The sequence below is a fragment of the Ceratina calcarata genome, unplaced genomic scaffold (genome assembly GCF_001652005.2).
Source record: "Ceratina calcarata isolate Rehan_Ccalc_2016 unplaced genomic scaffold, ASM165200v1 scaffold35, whole genome shotgun sequence".
Classification (NCBI taxonomy): domain Eukaryota; kingdom Metazoa; phylum Arthropoda; class Insecta; order Hymenoptera; family Apidae; genus Ceratina; species Ceratina calcarata.
This window is the reverse complement of record NW_017157933.1, coordinates 99,071-109,890: the sequence shown is the minus strand read 5'-3', so window position 1 is coordinate 109,890 and position 10,820 is coordinate 99,071. Positions and strand designations below refer to the sequence as shown.

The window sequence follows — 10,820 nt, the reverse complement described above, 5'->3', positions numbered from 1 at the left end:
CCCCCCCCCCCCCTTGCCCCACCGTCGGCCCCTCGTCTACTCTCGGTGTTCACCAACCCCCTTTCTGCTTCTTCATCTTCGTTGTTAGCTAAGGTTTTCTTGAAACGAGTTCGGAGAACGTATTGTACCTTTCTGTGAGCATCGTTCCGTCCCTTTTCCCGACAACTGGGTAGACAGCGCGTGAAAGTATCTCGGGTTTACTCATTACTCAATGATTCGAATTCTCTCATCGCCTATTGAACTCCAGTCAGCTTATCCGAATATCTTTGAATATGTATCGCGATTGTCACCGACAATCGTATTTTTCATTAGAAGTCAACACGGTAGCAATTTTCTAGAATCGACAGCAAACCGCGCGATCTTCGAAGCCGGTGTTATTCGATCTGTTAAGTTATCCGACCCACGAGCGACCACTTCCGTTATCTGCGCACGCGACACGCGACGCGGCGCCTACGCGAGTTCGCGGTCGCGACGATACGTATTACGAATTTGTTGAAAGGATTTGTTACCGGACCAGCGGCAAATGTAAATTTCCGTCTATTTGCATGAACAAATCAATGAGAAAAAATATCCGCAGTGTCAAATCGAGAAACCAGTCTGTTAGTACATATCACGACCTGCGATTTATCTAGAGTCAATAGTTACGTAATGCATGGTTGATTCGGACGGAACGAAGCTAAATAGTCGACGACGTTTTGGCATGGATGTCGTTTGAATTTCGTTGAGCTACGTGAAAAATTTATCGTTCTCTCGGTTCACTTTATTTCCCCTCTATTCCTTTTTATCGTCCAGAGAACCGCAACGCGCAACGTCGCGTCGCGTCTTGGCGACGAGGAAACGTCTGAAGCGTAGGTACTCTTTCGCGGCGCCGATTGGTTTCCACGACGTAATCGGGCGCTCGCTTTTTCCGCGGTCATTTCGTCACGGACGAGCTTTACGGATCGGGTTTACGGCATTGTACGAGCACACGCTACGCGCTGGCGTAACTATCCCGCGTCGCTCAGAAACGTACCGACTTGTCCTCCAGAGACAAAGAGCGCACTATCTCTAGCTCGTAATATCGCGACACGTCGCCGGAAGATTTTAAGTTCCAAGGACGGCTGATAAACGAAACTTCGTTGTGTATCGAAATTCGTAGGTGTAATAACAGATTAGTGTCGGGACCTTGGAACGTAGCATCGATAAAATACGATCTATGTCAATCTAGATACGTATTCATCTTTATTAGTTGTTCACATTTTAATGTGGATGAATAGATGAAATGATCGTCGATCGGTTAGAGTTATATAAATAGGAGAGATAGGAATGTGTATGGTTTGATTCCTCTGGAGAAGGTCTTCACGTGGCTACGATCCGTCAAAAGCGGTTGCCATTTTTCTCGATGCGTAGCATTTTTCCTCGGGCGGGACCGGTATAGGTATCGGTGCAATAAATATCCGAGCAAGCCGTGGACGAAGGGCAACCGAGACATGTGGGGAAGGAACGGAAAGGCAGAACTCCGGCCTGGTACGCACCTTACCTACCTGCCAGCAATGTCTGGCCCGCGATTTGCGTAAACACGCTCTAATTTATGGAGGTTTCGCTCTGCGTGAGCCGGCCGCAACGCCCTCGCAATTTACGCAGGAACCCCCTACGCGGCTTCGAGATTAGCCTCTCTCCCTTGTCTTCCGTTTTTATTTTGACAACCCCTAGTTGCGGCTGCTTTATATTTCTCCTCGGGGCGGCGCTATGCTTTCACGGAGGGGTGGCTCGACTGAAATCGACGCGGCTGTGGAACAACGATCCAATCCGCACGGAACCGAAAGGTTCCGTACGCGATAATACTGTCTGTGTTATCTATTCATTAAAGTTTTCCACTTTGGGAGAGAGAAAAAAGTGTTTCACGCGCACGCGTAGGTCTTTATCTTTCTCTTCGATAATTCGAATCAACCACGGAATAATATAAAGCGCGAATACAAAGAGAGATCTGTCGGAACCTGGTGTCGCATTGTCTGCGATTTCTCGTGAGATAGAAACGGCCGGTCGCGGTTTCTCAATGAATTCGTGGTGAAGAAGGCACGGAAAGGAGAAGAGCGAGAGAGAGAAAGATTGGTCTCTCGAGAACAGATCTCGAGTGAAGGTGGAGAAAAATAGTAAGGGAGATTCGAGAAGACGATTGGCCCGAAGAGGACGGCTCTCCTGGGCCAGGGATACGAGATGAAATCGGCGAAACGAAAGGAACCGAGTTAAACGCAATAGGCTATTTCGCGCCAGACCGAACGTAGAAGAAGTTTCTTTCTTCTTGGAGGGTGAACGGTGCTTGCCGAGATTTAAGAACGGCCCGCGTGAACTCAGTTCGTCCCTACGAATTCTTTTCACATGACGCTCACTTTTTTCCTTTTTATTTTATTCCTTCCGAGTTTAACGCGTCAGGTCCATATCTCATACGATACGATCGAGTCGTGTCAACGTTAAAGAAAAGCAGTTTCTTAGCTACGTCTACGAGGGAAACATACCTCTCCTTCTTCTTTGCAGTCGCAGGTCAGTCTGCCATGAAGATCACAGAAGCACGGGGGATAGTCGCACCTGTTCGTCGAGTTGGTCAGGGCACCCTTGAACAAGCCACTCCATAAGAGTCCGAGGATAATGCTTCCCAACATGAATTTCGCTGCTCCCATTTTGCGCCACGGTCACGCTCTTGATCCACCCTCTTCTTCTTTAGTTACCACTCCTCTTTCTCTCTCTCGACACGTTCACACCGACTAGTCGATGTCAGCTGATTCTACGTCGAGTCGACCTGTACGTCGCCTCGACATGTCTGCGACTTGGATTTTCGATGAATCCGATATATGTAACACCACGCGAAAATCTCCCTTCGTGAAATGAAATCTCTCCGTAGAGACACAATTTATATCGTTTTTGAATAAAGTCTAGCACAAGTCGCGTGTCGGGTTTGACACGACACGCACCACTACGTAATCCTGTCATTCATGTTGCCATTGGAATCATGACTTCTCTCGCGGTACGATTTTCGAAGATGCTTCACCAAAAATCGTCATTCGAGCCGTCGTGAGACGATCCTCGTCATTATTTTCCTTCGCTCGACCGGAAACATCCAATTACACCCATGACACCGTGCGATACTGTTCAGCATCACGACCAGTTTCCACGGATTTCTAGTCTCCCGTTCGACGTTGACCGAATTTCCTGTTGAAAGGACAGAAAAATGAAATCACATTCTCTCAACTCTTCTCCCTGCCTGTCCTCGAACGGAATCTAAATTCTTTCATCGTCAATTGATTTCTTTCTTTTTCGATTAACACATATCATTCTTCTTTATCTAGAACGTCGGTGATACGTTCGCCTTAAGTGTAACTGAGAATGCTTCTTATCTGCTCTGTATTTTTAGTGTGCCAAGCTTGACCGATTTTTTCAGAGGAACGGAGCGTGACATACTATTGTCGCGATATCACGGAATGAATCACAGAGGCGTACTACGCGATGGAAAATCCTCGTGATCTCGTTGCGTCGACGACTCTGTGCAATGTCTTTCTCTCTGTTTAAACTACGCCCGCACGCTATATACTCTCGCATGACTAATTATAAACGTCTCCCTACATTCCTCCGCTATCAGAGACCGTGGTGTCGCATGGTTACGCGGTCGTTATTTCCGAACGAAAAAGAACGTGGCTAGATTCCTCGTTTCGTAAACAAATTTTTGCCTATCGATCTTCCTCAACTCGAAGAACCGTAGAAAAAGAGGATATAAGAAACGTCAGAGACCTCTCTGACATTTCGAGCCGTATATATTCGCGGCGTATGTAGAAGTTTTTATTGAATCCGACCGAGGTGATTTGCATCTGAAAACGTGTGCGCGATGCCATTCTCGCGTTGCTTACGTACATTCGAGGGCACATGTGGCGCGCAAACTTCTCCGCTAACGGGGATTCCGCGGCTGGAAAAGCACGCGACACGCGTGTGCGCCAGGCCGACGCGATGCGACGTACGTTCCACACTCACGCCGCTCCAAGTTAAACAATTTGCCCTTCGGGAAACGCGAACCTGCTTACAGTTACATCCCGATTGCTTAACAGCACCCCGAAGAACGAGGCCAAATAGCATCACGGTTTCCCAATGGAGAATATTCTATCACCCTTCTTTCATTCTGAAGCGTTTATCTGCTTTTTCAACCGAATCACAGTATATAAAGTCTTTCTTCATTCGCAAGCGTAATTTGCATGGGTACAACGTATAACGGTTCGAGAATTGCGTAATAGATCAAACCGTCGTGACATCGGATGACGACTGCAGAACTAGTTGAACGCTATCATTTCTAGTCGGATTGGATATTTTTCCGCGATTGTGCTTAGTTGACGTCTCAATCAGTAAAACAAGAGTGCTTTTACGTAAATTAATAGGAGTATTTTCTAAGTGACCTAAATTAGAATAATATTATTCGATGTTGAATGGATTTAATCGATACTAATTGTACCGTTTAATGTTCTATGGCAAATCTGTCTGTTGATGATGTTCACTCGAAATCTCATGGAAGCAATACTTGGTCGTCTCCAAACGATTTCTTGTTCGCGAATGAAATGTGGCACGAAGCGTAAAAAGATGCACGCGTTATTCAGGTGGCAGCCGGATCACCTTTCTCCGGGTCCTCGTTGAAACGGCAGTTCATTAAATAGCAATTTCGCGGCATTCTCAGGGACCGGGTCGGTCGTCGACTTTTTAACAAGCGTCGCGTGTCCGACAATGCGGTCGCCATTAAATATTGCAGTGTTTAACCAACGGGCCGGGAGCGTTCTTTACCTAGCGCAACATCGCATCGGTTCGTGTTCGCGCGTTTACTAGCACCATATAATTTCCGTCAATACCATAAATCGTAAATAAAATCACAAGTTGTTCTCACCGCGATGGTTGGTTTCACAACAAAATATTCCGAGAGAGACGACTGTCAGTAATTCATTGCGGAAGGGTCGAAACTTTGTTAGACGAGATACGGCTCACGATTTTAATGAATTAATTTTCCATTCGCCGAGCGAGAAAAACGGGACGCCGTGGGTTCAACGAGGGGAAATAGCGCATCTCTCTCAATGGTCATGAAAAGCGTGGCGCGAATGAAAGACGGGTTCCGATTCGAAAGGGCGAAGGAAAATTTTTCCGCAAGCTCGACTGCTGCTCTCGACTCGTACGTGCGGCGCTCTTAATTTTCTTCCGGTCCTTTCTTTCATTGTTACTCTGTGTCTCAGTCCACGGCCAGGGCTGTCAAAAAGCCGAGCCGACTTGTTGATTAAATTAACGAGCGCGAGTCGATTCTGTTCAGTCACTTCGACCAATTAAAAGATTTTAACACCACGTTATGAGGCAAAACTGGATCTTCCTTAACTATGCCTGTCTGACTGTCACTCGACGGAGTAAACGTAATTATGTTTATGCGGGATGCGATTAAAAGATGTCAGACAGTCTCCGCGAACATTCAATCTTCCATTTGATTTAGTCGTCGCGAAACCTTTGAGGCTACCTACGAGACACAAACGCTCTCATTTCTCCCCGTTTAATTACTTTACTCTCCCGTACCTATAAACTCTGAGAATAAAAGACAGTGTGGTACTATCGGATGTCTCGAGTAAATGCAATCAGGTAATCCACAGTTTTTCCCCGGTCGTTCGTTTCGCCTATTCGAGGGTACCGCGTCGTAAAAACACGGAACGATCGCGGAAACCGGTTTTCCCATCGGATCGATACGCTTCTTTGTCCGTCGTGTTTTCGCTCGGAATTCGAGTTTTTTTTTTTCCCCGGGTGCACCGATCAACGCACGTTAAACGCGAGTGCGACTGAGCGTGAGCGATTAATTGGCCACCGGCGAACACTCATGTTGCCTCGTGGACGACACGGCTGGAACAACTAACGAACAAACGAACCGCGACGAGGCCGAGACAGGAACGGTCGCTGCAGTGCCAGTGCGCGAGCGGAAAACATGAAACACGTTGGGAGTATGCGAGACCAATCGGCAGCAAACGTACGCAAAGTGTCCACGTAACGAAGGGAAAAGAGGAACGAAAAGGAGAGAGTCGATGGATGAATCGATGGTAGCGATCGAGCACGGAGTAGAGAGGCTGAGAGAAAGAAAGGCAAAGTGATTGCTGGCATGCGTGGAGGGATGCACCCGAACGAAATTATTCGGACTCGGCCACGAGTTTCGCGGTTGGCTGGTTAAACATTTCTCTCCGACTGCTTTACTTCTCGTTAATGGATACTCGTACGTCTTGGACTATTTGCCTAGACTCGTTTTATCCGCGCTAGAGTATTCCGGACACGATCCGAACGCCTATGCGCGCTGTTCCATTCGGAAAGTACAGTTTTACGACACGCGAGACGCACGAGTAAATCGCTTCCTATTCCGTGGCTCGTCCCGTGTATTCGAACAGTTTGTCGCTCATTCGGGTCGCGCGCGTGCTGATACACGCGACGCGCACCCACGCGACTGTCTGATCGCGAAACACTTCACGGAATACGTAGCTGGTGTGCTGCAAGGTGTACGCCGCTCTAGACTTTCTAAAATCGAAAACTACTAATGTGGATCATACCCGTTGCGATAGGGAGTAACTGGCGTGATAAAATTCTTGGAATTCCGAACACGAAGGATCTTAAGGGGTATCCCTTTGGAACAACTTTCACCATCGTAATATCAGTTCTCACTCCGATCTGTTATCTCTGCTCTACGGTTATCGGTGACTTTTGCGAATCGGTAATTCGATGGCAATTCCCAAGTATCGATAAGAGGATAAACGATAGGAGAAGAAGAACAGCCAGAGCACTCTTTCGTTCGCTCGCTCGAGGGTTGGGACTTTCTTACGCGAGGGATTAAGATCGGATATCTCGAAGGTCGAACTCTACCCGTTAGCCGGCTAGGACAACGGTTAATCCCGCAATCAGGGCTCTCCCGTTCCGATATATCCGCGGGGGTTGGTTCGATTTAATCGAGAACGGTCGGTGCTTCGCTCGCGGGAGAAACATTTCTTGGGATCGACTAGCGCACTAGGAAGTGTTACCTCTTTATCGAAGTCCGATTCATTATCGTTTGGAGTTAGGTGACTGCTATTGTTATCTTCAATCGAAATCACGTCAGAATTAACACAAATTCATTCGTAAAAATCGATTTGTCTTTATCACAGAGCAATACTTTCTGATAAGTGGCTAAACTATTATTGTTTTTGCATTGATCTATTTTAATTTCTTCCCGATCATCCGGATTGCGAAACAGATTCTATCTAAACTGAATACAGTTCATACAAATAAATGTGCGAAGGGAATGTAAAGTTAGTTTTATTCGTGAACCTGTTAGAAAATGATGCTTCTATACGAACTGTTACGCGAGTGCACGAACCAAACCAATTTTCCGTGCGAACGCGTTTCGCCCCCGAGTTTGGCAATGAGTAAAATTTCTTCCGTACTCGACGAAACGGAGCATTGGGTAAACACGGTGGGAGAGGCGTTGAGCGTGCAGTTACAACGCGACAAAACGTATGAGGCGCATCGAAAACCGATACATATAGTCAGCCGTTCGACACGCGAAACATGCAGCGTGCAGTGTTGCTGCAGCTGCGAGAGAAAAATGTTGTCTGTACGTCTCTGCGGTTCGACAGCTGCATGCCGGTCGACGCGTCTGGCGCGAACAATTACAACACGTTGTCCCATTTACTGCGAATGTCGTGGAATCTGTCTCACTTTTTATCACTCGTCCCGAACCGAGGGAATGATCGAACGGGGGGAAGTCTTAATGGATGGAACGCGGATAAGTAGGACGTTCTTATAGAAAAGATAGAAGAGTGGAAGACCCGAGCGGTCACGTTAATTGACGATTAAATGGAATTCCAGCTTTGGAACGGGGCGGGCGGGCAATACGCGCGCGATTACGTGGTACGTACGTTCCACGTGGGAAACGATGAGTTTACAACTGGTGAAGATTCAATGTCCTTTACGATACCGATTCATTTGTCTGCAGTTTCGCTTTATCGATGCGATCAACGTTTCCGCGAAACGACGCCGGTGGTCGCGGATCAAAACGAGATAAGCCTCTCATTGACCGAGTTCGTTTCTACATGACCGTGGCAGACAAGACAGACACACCCGCTGTTAGTCACGGAAAAATCCGGCTCCGTTCCACGACGCGCGAGTTCTAACGTCATCGTTTAGGCTTGGACTGTCACGGGGCAGAGTTATGCAACGATCTTTCGAGGATGTTCCGCGGTGGCGATTGTCGCCGCTCGTAGAGAAGGTCAAAGCAAGCGATCTTCTCACGATCTCCGAGAAGAGGAAACCCGCTGCGCGATCGACGTCTGTGTAACCTTTTGTACGATCACGGAATTTTTCACTGGCCTCTCCTGCCAAGCTTGTTTATTTTCTCGTATCAAAAGAGACTTTTGATTTTCTTTTTTTTTTATTGTAATCGAGAATCACACTTGGTCGTTGGGCAATCACGTAGAATCGTTCGAGGGAAAGGCTACGGAGTGACTGAGGCACGCGAGGAACGGCGACGATGATGCGTACACGAGATAGTCTTTACCTTGATATCTCGATACGGCGTACTCGCGACGCGATGCTGACGACGCGCGAACAGCAACTGGCCCGACTGGCCGCCTTTCGAATTCGCGGCTGGTTTGCACCTCGACGTTGGTTATCGCGCGGCACGAGCACCCCCTCTTCCCATCGCGTGCCCCACCACGCCGGTTGTCGAAGCCTCCCTCCTACGCGTTTCTCTCCTCCACTTGTTCTCTCGTAGCAGTCTGATCACTCTGGAGCAGGGAAAATCGTATCCCCACCAGAACAAGTGGACTACCCTCCCTCGAGCGCTTTTCAGTTGATTTCTTGCCGTCTCAGAGTGCACGTTTCTCCTCGCCTTCGTTCCACCAGTTTCTCTTTCCGAGGGTATAAAGAGAAGCAGAAGAAAGGGAACGAACGAAAGTTTCGTCCGGGCAACAAATTTATATTTGCACGGCACGTCTTTATCCGCCCCGTCACCCTGTTCTTTCTCACCTCGAGCTCAATTTTTCGCGTGTATCAAATCGATTTGCCCTTGCACCTTTAAGTTATCGCACGAGGCACACGTCGCTCGGACTCTCTTTCCCAACCCCCGTTCGTCTCGACGGCCAGTATGAAATATTTGCACGTAAACGTAGGTCACGTATTGCGCTTGCCAGCGTTTCGCGCGAATTCCTATATCCTATAAGTAAGTACGCGAAACCCGAAAGCCGCTGTTCGGTGTCAATTGAAACGGCACACGCGAAGTAGAACCGAATCGCGCGATCACGCTGGCTACGAAATACACGCACCTCCGGTTGATCGAATATACAGACTGGAACGTTCAAATACGGAGCGCGCGCGAAACGGAGAAATGAATGGGTGCTTTATTGAGAGAATCGTTTAACGTTGTTGCGTTTTGTGTTATCTTATCCGCGCATCAGTAAATTCTCTTTGTTTGCTCCTGTCCCCCTTTTCGCTTGCCAACACTATCGCGTCGTCAAGCGAATTTCTTATCGCCCGCTGAAACGCGATAAACTGCTATTAATATATATTATACAATCAACTGTAATTGCGTGTGTTATTTCGAATAATTGGTTCATCAACGTCGAACTTTTCATTTCTAAATGCTTATCGTCTTGCACAGAATTCATCATTCTCTGGACAAATTGTTCGAACATGGTAGACAAGCTAAACGATGAAATCTGTTGAAGAACAGAGATTCTGTTCCATTAATAAGAAAGACTGCAACTGAATTAGCATATGAAAAAATTTACGTATCTGACAATTAGATTAATTGAACTATCACTTCGCTTTTAACTATTTACAGTCCTTCAATATGAATAAGACTGTATACATTGTTCTTTGCCTTTATTCACGACTAGGAGCACGAGATTCAACGTTAATTCTACCCTGTTTTCACGATCTTTCTTCAGCGTAAAAACGGTGCAATTACAAGAAATAATGTGCTTTCGCATAGTCATTATCTACTTTTTACTGTTTTGCAGTTATTTTATATTTTTAGCCGGCCTTGATTCATTATTTGCTAATGAACGTAATCTTTTCCAAATCTCAAATTCAAAATTCGAATTCGTTAAAGTCCAAAGAACAATGTAATACATATACAGTTGGATTAGTCATGAATGCCTTCCTCCTCCACGGTTTTTCTTTCAGATTTCCCTCGTTAATTAGGAAGTGATTAATTACAGAGGTCCACCTGATAAAAAAGCTCTCCCTCCGTGTGAAATCTCCGCCATGCTGCTCGGCGGAAACGATCGTTTATCGTTAGCCTTTCCATCTGTTTCGGAGCCTTTTCAATTCGAGCAAATGATTCTTTTTTTCTCTCGGTTCCTCGATTGTTTTTACTCGCAACCGCAATTTATATTGCACTGTACGTCGATGCGCGGGCGTCTTTATTTTTCTAGAAAAGAGGCCGGGATTAATTTTCCCTGGATCTAGGAAAAACCGCTCATCGTGTTTGTTCTCGAGTAGAATCAACCGTGAATTCGATTCTAATTAAACCACGTTTCAGAATAATCTCTTGAAACAACTTGCCCGGTTTTACGCGTTTCGGGTTCGCTACATGTTCGAGTTTCGTTTCTACGAATTTCGCAATGAACTGCGTACACGAGTTCTGTCATCGCACGGAAAAATCTCACCAGCCAGCGCGATGCGCGAACAATTTATAACATCCGAGTTAATTCAAGTAATTTCGACGTCTAAAAAGTGTACATAATTTTCATAATAATTGTGTGCATCTGATAAAAAAATGAGCTATCATTTGTTACCTCCTTAAGGATGTATTGGTTGTACAG

General features: G+C 46.5%; 1 protein-coding gene across 2 annotated transcripts in view; it reads right to left on the bottom strand.

The window, feature by feature from the left end:
* LOC108625178 (uncharacterized) overlaps window positions 1–8,652 on the bottom strand; it is a 16,745-nt gene extending 8,093 nt beyond the window's left edge. The window contains exons 1-2 of one of the 2 annotated variants that reach the window (XM_018024964.2): window positions 8,552–8,652; window positions 2,496–3,186 (exon numbers count right to left, since the gene is read on the bottom strand). In XM_018024964.2, coding sequence (XP_017880453.1) covers window positions 2,496–2,657 — 162 coding nt within the window. In that variant the 5' untranslated portion in view covers window positions 2,658–3,186; window positions 8,552–8,652. Of the gene's footprint in view, window positions 1–2,495; window positions 3,187–3,882; window positions 4,870–8,551 lie in introns of those variants that run through there. The other variant, XM_026813687.1, reaches the window with a different exon arrangement.
* Window positions 8,653–10,820: the final 2,168 nt, after the last annotated feature.